General features: G+C 54.8%; 1 protein-coding gene across 1 annotated transcript; it reads left to right on the plus strand.

Annotated features, from left to right (window-relative positions):
• The first annotated feature begins 1513 nt into the window (after nt 1–1513).
• Nucleotides 1514–18735, plus strand: KLHL25 (kelch like family member 25). Its single transcript, XM_037145062.2, has 3 exons — nt 1514–1679; nt 14542–16341; nt 17473–18735. Exon 2 carries the CDS (start codon nt 14553–14555, stop codon nt 16320–16322), a length of 1770 nt encoding a protein of 589 aa, XP_037000957.2. The 5' UTR covers nt 1514–1679; nt 14542–14552; the 3' UTR covers nt 16323–16341; nt 17473–18735.
• The last annotated feature ends 1395 nt before the right edge of the window (nt 18736–20130 follow it).

A 20130-nucleotide genomic window follows, 5' to 3' on the forward strand; every position in this document is an offset into this window, starting at 1 on the left:
AGTCTTGAAAATAATTGTATGAGGACTTTGCCCCCTCCACATGTTAACTGATGGTCACTGGTGCCAATTCAATGCCAATGGGAACCCCCAATTCGGGGTGCGGTGAAGAACATTTTATTCATCGCTAACAGTGCAAGCGTGAAAAAACATGGCGGGGAGTCAGCGACGCGACGTGCTCAGGAGAGGCGTTCCAGCTGTGAGGTGCTCCTCTCCTCACAACATGGTGGGAAGGAGCCCTGTGGTGGGGGATGTCCTCTTTTCATAGGACCTCAGAGCACCCCTGGCAGGACTGCTGCGTGGATGGCAGCCCCCAGGTCCCCTCAGGTACGCCTAGTCTAAATACAGCCCCTACTTTAAAGGCAAAGTACACTCCTCAGCCACAGGAAGCTAACTTATATAGAGACAAGTTCCCACCCTAGTCCCTAATTGGTCCATCCTCATGCAAATAAGGACTCCTAATTTTCAGTGTTTGATTGGTCCAAAAAGCACTACCCTGATTGGTCAGAATAAAGCTACTTTGATTGGTCAGGAAGATGCTAAGAGGGAGGAGAATAAAGCTGTGTGCATCTCCAATTGGTCGGGGAAATTCTCAGTCATATCGGTTGAAAGAGGATTTCAGGAATTTTTTTACGAGAGATGGCTCAGCCATCAGAAACATAGTGTGGGGCAGGCAGTTCAGTGTGGTCAGCGGGCAGTTTAAATGCAGGCTTCTTCTGAAGGCTGGCTTGCCAGAGGCCCCCGTTTAAAAAGGACTGCTAGGCTGTTTTTAAATTGGAGCTCAGGGAGCCACCAGGAGCCATTCTTGGTGTGTATCTTCTTACTCAGGATCAACATACTCCGTACAGATGAAGAAACCCGATACCCAGCGACCTGAAATGGTGGAACGAGATGAAAACCCAGAGGTAAGGAGAGGTTACAGATTATCCCTGCCACCAGACTAGCACGTCCCTCAGGCGTTTGTGGAATGAATTAATGAATGGATGAATGAGTGAATATTAAAGGTCTACTTACAAAAGAAACTTAGAAATGACACAGGGAGAAGCGCTTTAGTACCCTGAAAAAGACATATTCCAGATATAGGCAGGGTTAGGGGCTGCAGAAAATCCCAAACACTGAAACAAGCCCATAGTAAAAAGAAAACTTTTCCTCAACACTTTCGCAAATAACAATGTAGCTCTGCAGACCAGTGGCAGAAGGGGCTTCTGCAGTTTATAAGGCTCCCACCTTCAGCGGTGTCTAGAACACCGCTGGGTTTTGTTTCCAAACTTCCTCGGCGCATTAGAGGGGGCGGGGAACAGACGCCTGTCCCTTTAAGAATCTGGTTGAAGTCCTCTTCTCCCTGCCCCGCCCCCTCACGGTACCGGTGCGTTGGGGGGAGCCCATCCCTTTATCCTCTTGCGGCCTAAACTACGGGTTCGCACGCCCATCCGTCACAGAGGCGCCGCCTCTGATTGGCTGGTGCGCTTCGGGCCGCGAGGCGGGGCGGGAAGGCCGGAGTAACTAGTTTGTTGGTGGAACCGGGGCTGTACCGCAGCGGCAGCGACTCTGGAGCTGTGGAGAGCGGGGGAGGGAAGCGGCAGCGGCGGTGGCGGAAGCTCGGAGGCTCCGGCAGCCAGGGGTCTCTGATCGCGGCGACCGGCCCGAGGCTGAAAGGGCGGCGGGTGGAGGCGCCCCGAGCGGTGAGTACCTGGGCTGAGGGCACAACCTCGGGCCTGGGTAGCTGTGAGCCGGGCCGCCGGCGTTGGCACTTGTCACTGCCCCGGACCCACATCAGGTCCTGCGCGATCCCCCGTGGGAGCTCCGAGCTGAGTGGGCTGCTGCGGGGCCGGGATCCCGAAGCCGTACCGGGAACCGCGGGATCTGGGGCGGGGGTGGCCGGAGTCGGGGACAATGGTGGGGGGTGGGGTGGGACCGTGGTTCGCCACCCTGTCCCCAACGCCGGCTCTTCCTGCGTGCCTGGGGACCCGGCGAGGGCATTTGTGGAGACCTCTGGGAGAGGGAATGAATTGTTTTGTAAATGGAGGTTGGCGCGCGGGAGCAGCAACTGTTTCCCTTGGGAGTGGTTGATTCATTCAGTCCGCGGACTCTCTTTTTAAAAAATCACTATCGATCCTGGAAAGAGGAGGCTGCATGTCCTGGAGGCTGAGAGCAGCCCGGCGAAGTCCCCACGCACTTGACACCGAGGGCCAGATGGCCGCCTGCCTGGTGCAGAGGGGTCTAACCAGGGACGCGCCCGCCGCCTCTGGGACCCCAGCCATTTGTGTCCCACTTCACAGGGCCCCTTGTCCTTGTTTAGAGAGCCGCGGAGCCACAGAGAAAGAGTCACACGCCCTAAGTCCCACCCACTTGCCCACCGGGCGGTGGCCACCCTCCAGCCAGCTCCCCTCTTCCTCCCGTCCTGCTGGGGCCCCAGGACCCACCGCCCTGGGGCACAGCCTTCACGGTTCCTTTCACCCCCTCGTGATTGCTTGAGAAGCGTTTCCTTTGGGAGACTGAACCTCCAGGGGTAGCGGGCACTTTTGTGCTGCTGCTTCAGACCCCCCAAATGTCATTGCCATTATCTTTGAGCAAAGAAAAACTTTATCCAGGACTGATCAAAGGGGATGGGGTGGGGGCAGGTCCAGGCCCCTGAAGGTGTGGTCTGGCTGTTCTGGGGGCCTGCTGGGTGACTCAGAGCAGGGTGAGGACCCCCTGAGTTTAGGCCATCCGTGGGGAGTCAGGACAGAGAAGCCAGCTGTCTGGGCCTTTAGGTTTCACTCTGGCAGTGGGACAGAAGGGGGGGAAGTTGTTGGTAGCGCTGGGAGGAGAGGCAGAACCCCATTTTCTTATCGTGGACCAGACTCTGATGACTGACTGTGATTTAGGTCAGATCCTTTGGGACCCTGGGCCTCACTCTCCCCATTCATAGGTGGGACTGATGGGCCTGGGAGTGCTGTTAGGACTCCTAGGGGGGTGTTGGTGAAGGCTAACATTTGGGGACTGGGGACAGGTAGGACACAAGGTCCACCCCACAGGGTCCAATTTGGTGTCCTAAGACCAGCATCCTTGGGTCCCCAAGCTGGACCTGTGGGGTTTGACGGAGTCAGCCTTGGCAGACATCTCTGTCTCTGGTGATTCCGTTTGTCAGGAAGTGACTTCAGGGAGTTTGTTAAAAGGCAGGTAGAAATGGTAGAAGCCTTCACCCTGGGGCTAGGGCCGGATCTGTTTGTGGTGCAGAGAGAGGAGATGTGGGGGACTTCCAGGCTCCACATGCCCCTTAATAGCATCTTAAACCTGCGGGAACTTGGTGTGGAGAGAGGAAAGCAGGAAGAAAAGAGGAAGACTGCCCAGGCCTGGGAGTGCCCGGTCTGCCGTGAAAGAGGCCCAGTTCTTTCCATTTATCCCTCTGATACATCATAGAGTGTTATTTAGTGGGTGGTTTGTTCATTTACTTATTAATTGATTGTCTGAAGGGTCTTGATTGGAACACTGCCTTCAGGGAGCTCCTAAGTGAGGGTGTGCTGGCCTGTGGATTAGTAGCCCCAACACATGGAGGTGTGTGCGTACAGAGTTCCTCAGTGGTAAGGGCAGCAAGGGGAGCAGAGGGCACACAGGAGGGGCACAGGTGGTGAAGACTTTCTGAAGAGAAGATGCCTAGATTAGGTAAAGATCAGAAAGGCACGCCAGAGCCCATCATCTGGGCTCTGGGTGGCTGCTTTTTTCCACCACCCACTCAGACTTCTCCCAGAGACAAATTTCATTGCTGACCTTAAGGCAGGTGCAGGTTAAGCTTGGAGAGGATGGGGGCAGAAGGTGATGGAAAGGTCCCTAGGGGACCGTGGTGGCCTGGCCTGTGGGGTGCAGTCCCCAGGAAGATGGATGGCTTCTGGACGCAGCCCTTCTGCTCAGGGGGTTCTGGGAGAACCTCCCCCACCCCAATCACAAAGCCTGGTCCATTGCCGGAGCCCCTGGTCCTTCTGGACCAGTTGGCAGAGTGGGTGTGGCCTGGCCAGGGAGGGGGCCAGCTGAGCTGGCAGGAGGAAACAGAGTAGCCAGACACAAGCCAATCACCAGGCTGATTGAGAGGAGGGTTTTCATTTAATGTGCTAAATTTCATAAGTGAATTGCTTTGGGTAGCCAGGACTGTTGGAGCATTTTCCCAGCCAGAAAGCACTTAGTTGGAACAACCAGCAGTGGCGAGAACATGCCCCCCCCCCCCCCCCCCCCCCCGCCGCTTTTACTCCCAGCACCCTCACAGGACTTCCCCTTGGTAATCTGGGTCTGTCTGCAGGTGAGGGAAGTTGGTCCAGTGTCCACGGCAGGTTCCAACCCCTTCCCTGGACCCCCGAGCCTGAGCAGTGCTACCCCCATCCTACTCTGAAGGTAGCAAAAGTGATACCTGTCACATTCAGGAAACCCACCTGCCAGACCAACTCCAAGTCCTTCAGCTTTAGGCGCCGGGAGGGAGGTGGTGTGGTGGTGAGGCCAGAGAGAGGACTCAGGGACAAAGGGCTCTGTTTCTTCTCTTCAGCACGAGAGCATGGGCTGGGGAACTGCACCTGGGTTCACCTGTACCTGTGCGTCTGTGACCAGCCCTCTCCTGGGGCCCCAGCCACGTCCCCCTTCTGCTGTTCTGGCATCCACAGACTGCCCTTGTGCACTGATGAATCTTTCCTTCCAAGCCCTGTCGGTGCGTTTTACATGCAGAAGGATGAGCATTTGTGGCTCTTTGAACTTCTTGTCAAATTGCCAGCTCTGTGGTTGGAACCCCCACACCTGGAACATTTGGGCCAAAAGAACACTTAAGTGGGGGACTGGGAGTCCTTCTCTGCCCCTGCCTGGCTGTATGGTTTCAGGTAGGTCCCCTTAACTTTGGGGGCATCCATTTCTTCTTCTGTAAAATGAGTGGATACTCTTCTGTGCCATGCTTCCAGCAAGTGTTGTGCTGTGAAATCTCTGAAGTTCTTGCAGCATTTGGTGTTACAGTTTTATGAGTTATTGCGTTAACCTTCGTGGGCAGGAAAAGTTTGAGAAGCTGCAGCCAGCAGAGTGAGGGGGTGCTGAATCGGATAGTTAGTTCCAGCTCTGCCTCTGGTGTGTTGTGCGACTTTGGGCAAATAAATCACTGTCCCTCTCTGGGACCCCTTTTCTTTTTCACCTGTAGAATGAGGGGTGCAATAGGCCAGCTCCCAGTTTCTTTTCCTTTCTTGGTGAGTGGAAACTGAGTCAGACTTCTCCATAACTCAAGAGCTACAGGGCGATTCTCCCTCAGTTCCCTGCTTCTGCCCACTGTGTCTCAGGCCCCCACGTGAAGTGCCCGCAGGCACTGGGTGTGCCTATGGGTGAAGGGCTGGTGAAGCCAGAGGACTGGGTGAGGGGAGAGACAAGCTGGGCCCAAAGGAAGCTGGCTCTTAACCGGTCCTGGAAAGGGAGCTGAGCAAACGATGTAGGGGAGCAGTTAGGGTAACCCCACTCCTGCACCCCAGAACAGACGGAGTGGGACCTAGCCTGTGCGGTTTCTCCTGGTCATAGAGCCTCGGGCCACCTCTGAGAACACAGATGGACAGAGAGGTCCCAGAAGCAAGAGGGATTGAAAGGAGCCCAGGAGATTTCGGGGCTCCTGCTTGCTGCACACCAGGCTTTGCCAAGGAGGTGCCTGCAAGACCAGTTGGATGGCTCCTCCCGCAAGGCGGCAGGGCGCTGAGCAGGTCCTGGGGGAATGCTGCCCCGAGGGAGGAGCACCTGTGCCTTGGTGTCACTCCCACCCACCTCTGTCAGCAGCGAAGACACCTACTGTCAGCAGATTCCCTGAGACCAGGACACAGGTACTGGAGGGGAACCAGCAGCCTCACTCGCTTCTCCCTGGGTCCCCAAGGAGAACTCACCGCAGATCAATCTAGGCTGAACGGAATTAATTTCCTAATTAAGATAAGAGCAGCTTTGCTCCTTTGATGAGCTGCCTGGCAGGTTTGTCCTCAGCCAGGCCAGATGTGTCTGGGCAGGAGGGAGGCCTGAGACAGGAGCTCTTTATCTAGAAAACTGTGGTACTCGCATCTGGCATCCAGAGTTCAAGTGCTGCTGTGTCCTCGCTGGACTTGGGAGGCCCTGGATCCGAATGCCACCCCTTCTCCTGCTGGTGTTGTTGGGCTCATCGCACAGTGCAGTGGGGGAGCTAACTGCCCACCTCTCTGGGTCCAGTGCAGGTGGTCTTTGCACCTGAGGCTCAGCTGGGGATTAGCTCAGGGAACACTCAGAACCTAGTACATTTTAAGTACTCAGTAGCTCTATTTATGTTTAGTAGTATTGTCGTTGCCATTCATCACTGAGCTGTTGTTTTCTTACTTGTGAATTACAGAAATAGTGGGACATATGTTCCCATGGGTGGGTGAAATCATGTGACTGGTTTTGGCCAATTAGATGGCAGCAGAAGCAGTGCGTATCCTTCCTGGCCAAGCACTGCATTGTCTGTGCCACACTTTCCAGAGAGCTCTTTCTTCTCTTTGGCATGGTGACCACTCTGTCATCTGGGTCCCTGGGAGTGACAGTGATGAGACACTCCCCCCCTCCACCAGAACCATGATGCATGTAGTATGAGTAAGAAATAAACCTCTGTCCTCTAAAGCCACTGAGATCTGGAGGTGTTCCTTGCTGTAGCCCCACCTAGCCCTCCCTGAGAAAAACCGTCAGAACCTCCTCAGGCTTGGTTGTGAGGATTAAAGGCTTCAGTCTGTTGTGAGATGGTCCGTGGTAGTCATGTGTTTGATTTGGCTTCCTTCCCTGTCCAAAGCCACAAGTTGAGTAGGGTTTCTTCCCCACTGAGTAGGGTTTCACAGGTCTTGACCCTTTACCTTTCTGGGAAAACAGAGCCAGTCGTTCTGGGCAAGGCTGGCACAGTGCACGGCCCGAACCCTTCCTCCAGGAGAGACGTGGCCGCACACCTATTGCTTTTCAGGACTAGCTCTGGCTCCCCAACCACCAGAGGCTGCCGTCAGCCTGGGGCTTTCTATCAGTCATGGAAGCTGAAGTATTAGGCTGCCCTTCCTGACATGTGCTTAACACTTGGGTGCATTAACCAGAAAGGCTGGAACAGGTGGACAAGGCACTGAAGCATTTGCCCGCCCCTCTGGGTCTGCTGGGACCTCCCTTCCCCGCTCAGGCTGTGGGTGCAGGCAGATGGGCAGGCCACGTGTAGTGTGACCTCAGGACTCCCTGCCTGGCAGGGACTGTGTGGTGGCACTGTTTGTTGGTCATGACCTGAGCAGAGTATGTGGGAACCAGGTTGCAAGCGCTCTGTCAGGGTGCGGAGGTGTTGGGATTCTGCCCTGGGGGCTGAGCTCAAGGGAAGGCTGGCCCCGTCCGCCCTGCCTACCCTTTGTGGGGGCGGGGGGGGGACTGTCTGGTGTCCGGGCACCTTGGTACTACCTGAAGACGAATGCCATTTATTACCAAGCAGTGTATGAAGCAGCATCCTCACCCGGCCCTGGGCCTTGCTCTGCCCTGGGCCAGCTGCCATAGCTGGCCCATCCCCTGCAGGAGAACTGGGGCTTGAGGTGAGGCAAGGATGGGGTGAGGCCGAGGGCTGGGGTGGGGCGCAGTGGCAACCAGCAGACTAACCATATGAAAGCAGAAGGTGCGCATTATGTAATTTCTTGTAACAGTACTGCCGGTGTGAAATCTTTCACAATAAAAAGCTGGAAAACAATCAAAATGAATACACAGCAAAAAATATAAATAATTCTAATCCATTGCATTTTAAATAAAAAAACAGGGTACATATAACTTTTGAAAAGTAGGTATCCTTTTTTTTTTTTTTTTTTGTAAAGAAAGGGCCATTGAAAAGCAGAAACATTTAGAGAAAGGACCCTTTGTCCGATAATTCACTTGTATCTGGAATGATCTGTGGCCCTGATTCAGTTACAGTGGTCACACTAATTTTCTTTTCAATTAACAATTAGATTTGTCTGCTTAATAGGGTGCTTAGTTTGTTTTCTACTTGAAAATTGGAAGGGTGCACACATGCACCCTGTGGGCTCCCTGGGGTGCTCCCAGACGCTGGGGTTAGGCTGGCATTTGATCCGCAGCACCGTGGTGTGTCCACCGCCTGGAGCCCTCACGTGCGTGACATGTGACGTGTGACAGTCGTGCCTAAGAACTTCACCATTACAGCTGTGGGACTAACCCAGACCAATTGGCTTGACAGAAACCGTTAGTGTTTTTCCTGATTATAAAAACACTACCCACTCATTAACAAATCAAACCACATAAAGATGGACAGATAGTGAAAATTTTCCTTATTCAAAGTGGAGGTTAGGGACAGAGTAGCAGTCAGGAATGTCCGCTGTGTTCAGTGGTACCAAAGTGACAAGAGTTGAACAGCGGATGGAGGAAGTGTGCATGAAAAGCCCAGGGCATTCTGAATGCTCATCACCTACTGTCTCATTTAATTCTCACGACAGCCCTGTAAAGTAGTGATTGTTTTCATCATCACTTTTTGGTTGGGAAGAAAAAAAGTAGTAGACCCAGGGAGGTGAATTAACTTTGCCAAGGTCACACAGCAACAGCTAAGTTGTCTTTAGGGGCCCAGTTCCTAACCCCTGTCCCGGAGGAACTGGGACCTTTCCTCGGGGCTGCTGTGATCGCCTCTGGTGCCTTTTTCTCTCAGAATAGAGGCCTTTGGCTTTCAGTTGCTGGAATCTTGGGAGGGCATGGAGAGATTTTCGGAGGGTCTTACTGGTTAGCTACTTTGTTTCCCTGTCCATTTAGTTAACTTCCAGGGATGGGGAGAAGGGAGCTGGGCACATGGTTATTTGGTGCATCTAACGACTTCCTGGGCTGGGTGTGTGACTGGTGATCACTGACCACCAGCACATGAAACCCATTCCCTCGGTGTCTGGGTGGCCTCCCTGGAGGTAGAGAGGGTGGGGGGGGGCCTACCCAGCTAAGATCCCTTATCAAGGTGAGCAGCCCTGACCTCTGAATCTGGTGAGTCCTTGTACTACTTGCAAACCTTGGAGGCAAGTGACAGAAACCCCTCTCAAACAGGCAAAAAGGACATCTGGGGCAGACAGGCTCAGACTGAGCAGGGACCAGAGGTCCTGCTCCTGGCCTCTGTCCAGCCCTGTCTGCAGCCCTGGGAACAGAGCCCGCTCCATGCCCTGCAGTTCACCAAACATCGTGGACAGAACTCTCCTTGCCCCGTCTTGGGAGGATGGCACCGGCTGATTGGCGGGCCAGGGTCTCATTCGGCCAACCCTCGGGGCCCAGCGATGTGCTGTGCCAAATGCCCAACATGGGGCCTGCATCTGAATGGGCCAGAGTGGAGGTTCCTGAGGACAGTCAGGGTGTCGGCACAGGCAGCAGGGCGTTGTGCAGGCTCGCATGAGAGAGCCGCCACACATGCCCACCATCGCCGCCACCTCTGCACCAGCCTCCATCCCAGCCTTCGTCCTCTCTTAAATCTGGATGCAGCCAGCACTTGAGTCAGATGCCCTCCGCTCGGAGGTGCCTGGGCTGATAGTCGTCTCCGGTGGGAACCTGCTTGGGTGTGTCGCTGGCTCTTCGCCTGTGTGGGAAGTTTGCATCAGCCGGAAGGCATCTAGGTGCTGAGCAAGACATGGGTCAGCTCCAGGGCTCCGAGCTGACCGAGCAGTGTTGGCCTTGGAAAGATCGCCTCATGCCCTCAACTGCAGGGCAGATACAGCTGTTCTGTATGGGTGGACCCTGCTTTCTGTCTTCGTCTTGATCCCCATCCAGAAGGAGTCCCCACCTAGATCCCTGACAGGGCAGCCCTGTCAGCAGCACCCCAGAGGGAGCCGGGGTCCAGCTCATACCCCACAGACCCAGTGCCAGCTGCCTCACATGTGGACCTGGGACCACCTCCAAGGGGGACCAGGGTGGAGGGAGAATGCTGTACGGGCCAGAAACCCAGGGAGGCCTCTGCCTGATGGGCTCAGAGGGTATGTATGTCCACATATGACCATGCAGGAAAGGCAGAGGCTGTCCACTCTGGCCAGCCAGGGGCCGGGTCCTGCAAGTGTCCATGGAGCCCTCTCCCCCAGGAGCAGGTACTGACGACACCCCGGTTACATACCTGTGGTTAATAAGGCAGAGAGCTGGCGTGGCTGCCCAGGGCTGCCTATAAATAGAATCCAAGAGGAGTTTGGCACCACAGACGGTGCCCAAGCCCTTCAAACATTCACGGCCGAATTCAGGTCAAGCTCAGAAATGGCTTCGCTCCCTGGCTGGGCTCAGGGTCAGCTGCGGGGCAGGTACAGTGAGGTGCTCAGGTACCCAGAGCAGGCAGGGTCCTCAGTAATGTGAGTGCTCATGAGTGGAACTGAACAGAGCCTCAGCGTCAGAGTCCCGACTGGGGGTCCTCCCAAGTGGTCCCCCAGTAGGTGCACAGGCCAAAGGCCCCCCTCATGCCCAGGCAGGATGAGGATTTAGCAGTGCTGGCAAGATTTGGGGAAGCACACTGCAAGGTCCGGAATTCACCTGGGGCGATTCAGCTCTGTGTGGGCTGCATCCCACAGGCCAGGCCAGTGCAGCCTCTAGTTTCTGTGACACTGGTCCCAGGGCTAGGCTCAGAGGTTGTGCCCTGTAAATAATTGCCAGTGAGCAAGCAACACTCAGAATCCTGAGCAGGACAGGGACTTCACTTTACAGAAGGAAAGACTGATGTGCAGAGGAAACAAGAGGTGCCCCAGGGCTGGTGGTGGGGTGGGGATCATGGTGTCCTGCCCTCACCCTGATGCTGGTTGCACGCATCACCCCACACTGAGGGCCAGCCTCTTGACCCCAGAGCCCAGGGGCCCGTGGTGCCTGGAGCTTGGGGGCCGGAGCAGCAAGGCCAGGCCCAACCCCTGTGCCTTCCTGTCCAGGAGCAGGGGCCTTGCCCAGGCAGCTCTGATCTCGTCAGCTTGTGGCTTCTCTGGTTCTTTGACAGGGAAGGAGTGAGTGAGAGAGAACACACACCTGGACACTCATTTCCAATTTCAGTGAAGCATGAAACTGCTTCTTTCCTTTACTAGATCATTGCTTAAGTAGAAAACTGACTTGGGGTGGAGAGAGGGAGCTACAGACTTTAGAAAATGTGGATCCAAGATGGCGGCACAGTAGATGGATGTTACACTCACCTCCTCCTAGGACCAAACTGGAATTATAACTAAAATATGGGGCAAACAGTCTGAATAACCAGCTGGAGGATAGCTGAAGAGAAGTCTCATCACCAAGGATGTACAGAAGGAGCCACACTAAGACTGGTAGGAAGAGCGGAGATGCGAAAAGAGCTGGCCCGCTCCCCCAGCAATCAGACCAGGCATGCAAATTGGGAAAAGGAAGAAGTTAAACTGTCATTATTTGCAGATGACATGCTTCTGTTTATAGAGAACCCTAAAGATTCCCCCCGAAAAACTACTAGAACTGATAGATGAATTCAGTAAAGTAGCAGGATACAGAATAAATATCCAGAAATCAGTTGCATTTTTATACATCAATAATAAAGTATCAGGGAAATTAAGAAAATAATTCCATTTATATTAAAAAATAAAACAAAATACTGAGGAATAAATTTAACCAAGGATGTAAATGACCAGTAAAATCAATCATTTTTCAAGCATGTAAATGACTTGGAAAAGTATAAGACACTGAAGAAAGAAAATGAAGATGATACAAATAAGTGGAATCATATACCATGTTCATGGATAGGGGAAAAATTAGCATCATTAAAATGTGCATAATGCCAAAAGTAATCTGTAGATTCCACACAATTTCTATCAAGATACCAATTGCAGATTTCATAGAACAAGAACAAATATTGTAAAAATTTATATGGAACCATAAAGGACCCTGAATGGCCACAGCAGTCTTGAGAAAGAAGAACAAAGTTGGAGGAATCACACTACCTGAAATCAAACTATAAGGCTATAGTAATCAGAAGCATGATACTGGCATAAAAACAGACATATAAATCAATGGAATAGAATAGAGAGCCCAGAAATGACCCACACCCATATAGTAAATTAGTATTTGACAAAAGGGGCAAGAACATACAGTGGGGAAAAGATTGCCTACTCAATAAATGGTGCTGGGAAAACTGAACAGATACATACAGAAAAATTAAACTAGACCACTTTCTTACACCATACACAAGAATAAATTCAAAATGGATTAAAGTCTTAAATTTTAGACTCCTATAAAAATCCTAGGAGAAAATATAGGTAGGAAAATCTCAGACATTTTTCATAGCAATATTTTTTCTGATATGTCTCCTTGGGCAAGAGAAACAAAAGAAAAATGAAACAGTTTTTGCACAGCAAAGGAAACCATCAACAAAATGAAAAAGAAATCCCACTGAAGGGGGGAACATATTTGTCAATGATACATCTGATAAGGGGTTAATATCCAAAGTTTATGAAAAGCTTATAATACTCAACACCAAAGAAAGAATCCAATTTAAGAATGGGCAAAGGACTTGAATAGCTACTTCTCCAACGAATACATACGGATGGCCAATAAACATATGAAAAAATGTTCAGTGTCACTAGTCATCAGAGAAATGCAAATTAAAACCACAACGAGATATCACCTCACATCTGTCAGAATGGCTACCATCAATAAATCAGCAAACAAGAAGTGTTGGCGAGGGTGTGGAGGAAGGGAACCCCTTGTGCACTGTGTGTGGGATTGCCCACTGGTGCAGCCACTGTGGGAGGCAGTATGGAGATACCTCAAAATCTTAAAAATTGGAACTATCTTATGACCCAGCTCTTCCATTTCTGGGAACATGTTGAAGAAACCCAAACACTAATTTGAAAGAATATATGTACCCCTATATTCATTGCAGCATTATTTACAATAGCCAAGATTTGGAAGAGCAAGTGCCCATTAGTAGATCAGTGGAAGAAAATGCTGTGGTACATTTATACAGTGGAATACCATTCAGCTATAACAAAGAAGGAAATCTTACCTGGAGAGTATTATACTAAGTGAAATAAGCCAGAAGCAAGTACCATGCGATTTCACTTATGTGTAAGAACCTCATGAACGAAATAAACTAACAAAACAAAAATAGACTCGTAGGTACAGAGAACAGACCCCCAGCTGTTGGGAGAGGGGATGGGGGAGTGGGTTAAAAAGGTGAAGGGATTAGCCAAAACCCCCCACAAAACTCAGAGACAACTGTATGGCAGTTGCAAGAGGGGCAGTGGGGTGGGGGGAGGTGGAAGATAGTGATTGGAAGGAGACTTGCTTGAATAGGAGTGGTGAACACACAAGACAATGTCATTCAATAAAATTTTTAAAAAATGGGTGGTGGGGTTTTGTTTTTTTTTTTCCTCATTACTAACAGGAAGACATCACAGGCCTTGGGAGTCAAGACACTGAATTCAATTTGCTTTCTGGCCCCCTTCTTTTGAAATGTGTGATTTTGCCTGCCTGGCTGAGCCTCTCGTTCCCACAGCGCTGCATCTCGTTGCCTGGACTTTTAATTGAAGTGCTTTGGAATCTCCCAAATTCAAATGGGCGACAAGGTTGCGTCTGTTCACAGGGACCAGCACTCTGAGCCTTGTCCCTGTGGGCAGAGGATGACAGGCAGGGGAAGTGCTCGAAGTGGCCCAGGAAGCTGGGATCCTCTGTCAGGTTGGGTGGCTCCAATGGCCAGTTTTTTCTGCCCCTTCGGTTGAGGCGAATCTGGATTGCTTCACTGTTCAGTTGTGTGCCACTGTCATCTGGGCCTTTGCCTCAGTTTCCCGTTGGGACCTCCGAACTGAGCTGGTGTGAGTCAGTGGTCAGCTGGCCTCACCCCCACACCCTCGCCCATCCCTCTTGGGTCAAGAGGTCTCTGTGACCCTGGATGCTGAAAACGTCTCTACGCTGAGTGCTTGGGCCGTGGCAGCACCTCTCCAGGATCTTCCAGGGATGGGGAGGGGAGGCCCGGCCGGTGCTGCTTCGATCCCTGCTCATGGCAGGGTCCGTGGGAGCCTGGGGGTGTGAGGCTGTGGCTGCAGCTATGCGTGTCCTTGGAACACCATTTCCAATATCCCTGCAGTATCGGCCTCCTTGGGCCAGTGGAGGGGCACTCAACAGCCCACGTGGAATCCTGCTCCAGCACCTCGGGCAGCCGCTTTGCCTCTCCGAGCCTTTTTCCCCTGCGGTGGAATAGGGCCACATGAGCAGCGTCCCCAGAGGCCGGATGCCGTCAAGCACACATACTACTTAGCATTGCCCTGACGTTGTTTTAATCAGGTCAGGGACACCATTTGTGTGTCCTCGTAACCATGGGAGGCAGCACAGCTTGAACTCGCCCTGGGGTGGCTCGTATCCAGGCCAAAGGTGTTTGGTTGCATAGCTGATGCCAACTCGGGAGATCAAAACCAGTTTGCCAAGGGCAGGGGTGAAGGCCAGCCTCTGCTGCCCGTGTGGGCCTCAGCAATGTGGTCGGTTGACATGAGGGATGGAGCTGCACAGAGGGGTGTGGGGAGGGCCAGGCAGCAGGGGAGCCAGGGCCTGTGAAGTCACTGTGTCAGGAGTGGCCCCTCTCACCTGTGGTGCTGTCCCCTGCAGGTTGGCTCAGCATGTCAGTCAGTGTCCACGAGACCCGCAAGTCGCGGAGCAGCACAGGGTCCATGAACATCACGCTCTTCCACAAGGCGTCGCACCCCGACTGCGTGCTCGCCCACCTCAACACACTGCGCAAGCACCGCATGTTCACCGACGTCACGCTCTGGGCCGGGGACCGCGCCTTCCCCTGCCACCGCGCCGTGCTGGCCGCCTCCAGCCGCTACTTCGAGGCCATGTTCAGCCACGGCCTGCGTGAGAGCCGGGACGACACGGTCAACTTCCAGGACAACCTGCACCCCGAGGTGCTGGAGCTGCTGCTGGACTTTGCCTACTCGTCCCGCATCGCCATCAACGAGGAGAACGCCGAGTCCCTGCTGGAGGCCGGCGACATGCTGCAGTTCCACGACGTGCGGGACGCCGCCGCCGAGTTCCTGGAGAAGAACCTCTTCCCCTCCAACTGCCTGGGCATGATGCTGCTGTCGGACGCCCACCAGTGCCGCCGGCTCTACGAGTTCTCCTGGCGCATGTGTCTGGTGCACTTCGAGGCAGTGCGGCAGAGCGAGGACTTCAACAGCCTGTCCAAGGACATGCTGCTGGACCTCATCTCCAGCGACGAGCTGGAGACGGAGGACGAGCGGGTGGTCTTCGAGGCCATTCTCCAGTGGGTGAAGCACGACCTCGAGGGCCGGAAGGCCCACCTGCCTGAGCTCCTCCGGAGCGTGCGCCTGGCCCTGCTGCCGTCCGACTGCCTGAAGGAGGCCGTGTCCAGCGAGGCCCTGCTCACGGCGGACGAGCGCACCAAGCTCATCATAGACGAGGCGCTCCACTGCAAGACCAAGATCCTGCAGAACGACGGGGTGGTCACCAGCCCCTGCGCCCGGCCGCGCAAAGCAGGCCACACGCTCCTCATCCTGGGCGGCCAGACCTTCATGTGTGACAAGATCTACCAGGTGGACCACAAGGCCAAGGAGATCATCCCGAAGGCAGACCTGCCCAGCCCCCGGAAGGAGTTCAGTGCTTCCGCAATCGGCTGCAAGGTCTACGTGACTGGGGGCAGAGGCTCCGAAAACGGGGTCTCCAAGGACGTGTGGGTATATGACACTGTCCATGAGGAGTGGTCCAAGGCAGCCCCCATGCTGATTGCCCGCTTCGGCCACGGCTCAGCTGAGCTGGAGAACTGTCTGTACGTGGTGGGGGGACACACGTCCCTGGCAGGCGTCTTCCCGGCCTCCCCCTCTGTCTCCCTGAAGCAAGTGGAAAAGTACGACCCCGGTACTAACAAGTGGACAATGGTAGCTCCGTTGAGAGATGGCGTCAGCAACGCGGCCGTGGTGAGCGCCAAGCTGAAGCTGTTTGTTTTTGGGGGGACCAGCATCCACCGGGACATGGTGTCCAAGGTCCAGTGCTATGACCCCCTGGAGAACCGGTGGACCATCAAGGCCGAGTGCCCCCAGCCTTGGCGGTACACGGGCGCTGCCGTGCTGGGCAGCCAGATCTTTATCATGGGAGGTGACACGGAATTCACGGCCGCCTCCGCTTACCGCTTCGACTGCGAGACCAACCAATGGACTCGGATTGGGGACATGACCGCCAAGCGCATGTCCTGCCACGCCCTGGCCTCAGGCAACAAGCTGTATGTGGTGGGGGGCTACTTTGGGACCCAGCGGTGCAAGACCCTGGACTGCTATGACCCCACTGCGGACACCTGGAGCTGCGTCACCACCGTGCCCTACTCGCTCATCCCCACGGCCTTTGTCAGCACCTGGAAGCACCTGCCTGCGTGAGGAACCCCCGCAGAGCCAGGTGAGCACCAGCACCCGGGCCGTTCCTGCTCTGGGTAAAGGTCACTGTCTTCCAGGGGTGGCCTGGTTGGGCAGCAGGGACTGGGGGACTCTGGGACCCTCTTTCAGAGCCAAAGCCTTGCTCTGCCCCTTCCTTGCAGTTGACCTTGAGCAAAGCAGATAACCCTTCTGCCCAATGGAGAGACAGCCAGACATGGCCGCGCATCAGAGTCACCAGGGGTCTCCGGACACATCCATGAGGAGTTTGGGCCAACCTGCAAAGTCGGAGGCACAGTCTCTGTGTGACAGTGTCCTCACTTCTGACACCAGCTGCAGGGCAGGGGCCCCCCCAGGACCACCAGAGATTCACATGTCACCGTAGGGCCTCCCGGAATACACGGGGGCCGGCACGTTCACGGTTGTGGTTTATTACAGGGAAATGGTACAGACTAAGGTCAGCAACGGCCAGAGATGCATGGGGGCGTGGGGCAGTCAAAACAAAAAGGGTCCACATGAGCACCGTGTCCTCCCTGTGGGGTCAGGACAGAGCTCCTCCTGACGTCAGTGAGTGACAGTGCACACAAAGCATAGCCAACCAGGGACGCTCACTGGAGCCTTCACATCCAGCATGGTCACCAGGGCCCCTGCACTCAGGCCAGATCACCTGATGGCCCACGTGGTTACTGTCAGCCTCCAGGTCACTGGGACAGGGTGACCCCAAGCCCCCACCCTAGGTCACGTGATGTCCCTACCCCAGCCCGAGCCAACCCACTCCTATCAGGTGCGACACAGCACCTCCCAGAAGCCAGGGCAAAGGCCAGACCTCTGTCTGGGCAGGGCCGAATTCTCTCCACACAGATGGCCGCACCCAGGCTGCAGGGCTGCGTGGGTCCAGGGTGCAGCTGCCGGGAGACCCCGCGCCAGCCTCCTGTGCTGGTGCTGTGGGCCTGGGCGATGCTGGAGGCAGCGGGTGGTGCCCGGCCTTCAGGAGCAGGCGCCCAGGACTGCGTGGCCTCTGACCTGCCGGGTGAATGGAGACGCAGGTTGTCTGGAGGGCTCGCTTTCCTTTCCCTTTCTGAGTCACTGTGAGACGGTCCTTGGGCATCTGTCAACGTGGGCAGGACTCCCATTCTCTCTCTCTCTTGCCCTGCAGGCTCTGCATGTTTCTCCTTGTCCCCAGCTGCAGCCCTCACTGTCACACAGCAGCCCTGTCCCTGCCAGCGCCAGGCCAGCCCTCCAAGAGGCCGGCAGCGTTGGTCTTGGGAGATGTCCTGAGCTTAGACAAGAGAAGTCATCTCCAGTGGTGTGTCTGCCTGAGGCTTTTTCCACTGTGCAGTGGTTTGGGGGAGGGGACCTTCCACAGGGCACGCAGTGATGCCAGGACTCCCTCAGCCTCCAGGAGGAGGACACATGTGCAGAGCTCGGAGGTCGCAGGTTTCAGTGGGGCCTGGGGGGCCAGACCAGGAAAAGCCTGGCGGGGGCAGCACTGACGGCACAGCTTTGTTCAACTCAGGGCTTCCCTGTGGGCGTTATGTCACCCGCGAGGACGTCCCAGGCCTCAGGGAAACAGGGTCCAGCAGGACTGAGAGCGGACGTTACCAAGGCCACACTTTATAAGGGTCAGGACCCGTAGGGTAATCTCAGTGGCTGCCTTGCCAGCAGATGACACCCAGACCGTAGGGTTATAGAGGAAATCTGTGGGCTCATCCGTGGAGGTGGGTGACTTTACCACCTCCTACCAGGCCAGCCGTGCCCCAGGTGCAGACACGGATGTCCTGCCAGTCACACAGCAGGACCCAGGGCCTTGAGAGCCACATGCTGCTAGACAAGGGTCACCTCCCCTGCACAAGCAGCAGCAATGACCCCATGTCCTGATGGGACCACGCTGGTCTGCAGAGTGTGGCCCTCCCCTTCAAGACAAGCAGCCAGTAGGAGCTGCAGACCCAGAGGGACTCCAAGGTGCCCAGTGCTGGACGCATCGCGGGGTAGAGGCCAGCAACCAGGTCACGCTCCTGACCCCAACCAGCACCCACTGGTCTCTGGCATCCTGGCCTTCCCGCTGGTAACTGGATTTGGCCCCTCTGCCCTGAGCTTACAAAGTGATCATGGTCCCAAGAGAACTGCCAGACATTTGGTTTTTGTTTTTTTTTTTTAACCATCTAAGTCGTTGGGACCCGCTCATCAGTCTCTCCCTAGCATCCGGGGTTCTGGAGAGATCAGCTCCTCCCAGCAGGCACCCTGACATCCAAGGTCAGTTTCCAGCTCATCGCTCGCTCACCCCAGTGTGCCATTCACTGGAGGTGGGGGGGACCCTTGGGCCTCAGCCAAGACCTGTGGCTCCTGCCTGCCCTCCGTGCAGTGCCACCTGGCTGGTTCCGGGCCAGGCTCCAAAGTGAGGCCACGTCACAAGCCAGCTGCCTTCTTCTTGCGGACTCGGACCTTGTCAGGGTCACCCACTGATGAACACCAGCTGCCACTTGGGAACCCTCCGGAGCAGAAGGCACATCTCTCACCTTCAGACCGCACACACCCTCTGGGTCAGGGCCTGCCTGTGCTGGGGTGCTCCCTCAGCCACCCTGCTGCCCTGGGCTCTGGTCCTGGGAGATGGCTCCGGTGGAAAACTCGGGGAAGCCGCTGCTCGTGGGCCCGAGGCGGGGAAGCAGCTCTGCAGGAGCCCCTGACCCTGTCGGGCTGCTGAGTTGAGCTAAGCACACTTGTCACAGCACAAAGGACCTCACGGTGCTTTCCTCAAATGTTGATACCTTGTCCCGTTTCTAACTTAATAAATGAACTGAGAACATCCCTGCTTTCTGTGGGCTTTGGAGCCTTTCTTGGGGGACAGAGTCATGGGCTGAGTTGTCTTTACCCCACCATCCAGGGCTCCGGGTCTGCCCCTCCTGTGAATGTGGGGAGACCCATTCCCTTTATTCAGATGCTTTCAGCAGCTCAGAAGCCTTTGAATTGAGTCTCCTGTAGAATCCTGCGTTTCCCATTCTCCTGAGAGTCATTCTTTCCTGGAAAACCCATGTCGTGAGTTCTTGGTTGCAAATTCATTCATCTCTGTGTGCCTGTTTGTGCACTGGGGTCTCCCAGCTGATACTCATTTGTACAAAAATAACAAGTGTGTAAGGCTGGCGTAGTGACTTCGGAAGTGGGCACCAGCCACTGCAGCATGGCCCCCACAATGCTGGTTCACCTGCGCCCTGTGCAGGCCAGCACCGTCCCTGATGCCAGAGTCTGAGCTGTGCTCTGGGGCCAGGTCAGGCCTCTGCAGACGTGTGTTGTCCCACCAGGTGCACAGTATAGGGAGGCGGCGACGAGCTGGGAGTGACACCGGTTGGACCCAGATGCCAGCTCTGCCTGTACGTGGTGACTTGTCTCCTCAGGTACATAAAGTACCTAAGTACTTCCTTCAACAGTGTCCATCTCCTTTGTCCCATCCTGTAACTTTCCAGCTGAGGAACTGCGTGTGAGAAAAGTTTACCTGGAAGGAGAAAGCATTCCAGATTTTTGGGCAGAGTCAAAGAAAACCCCATTAGAAATACGTTTCCTGCTTAGCCCTGGCCACTGGGAAACAAGGAGCCGGATGTGAGTTTCAGCACCGAGGCTGTGGCTTCCCCGTGGCCTGGGTTTGCACATCACGAGCCACCCTGTGGATGTGGTTACCGCAGTGGAAGGATTTCAGCTCCTGCTTGCAAAGTGCAGTCTGACTGAAGAAGCGTGCCTTGGCTTCCTGATTGTGAGAGTTTGAGAGGCTGACTGCATCCAGGGGTCTCCCAGCTTTTGTCCACAGCCCCCTCTGGAAGTGGGA

Source organism: Artibeus jamaicensis, unplaced genomic scaffold (assembly GCF_021234435.1).
Source record: "Artibeus jamaicensis isolate MK-2021 breed Jamaican fruit bat unplaced genomic scaffold, CSHL_Jam_final scaffold_612, whole genome shotgun sequence".
NCBI lineage: Eukaryota > Metazoa > Chordata > Mammalia > Chiroptera > Phyllostomidae > Artibeus > Artibeus jamaicensis.

Coding starts and splice junctions, on each gene's coding strand:
- KLHL25 (XM_037145062.2), top strand. CDS start 14,553: ATGTCAGTCAGTGTCCACGAGACCCGCAAGTCGCGGAGCAGCACAGGG.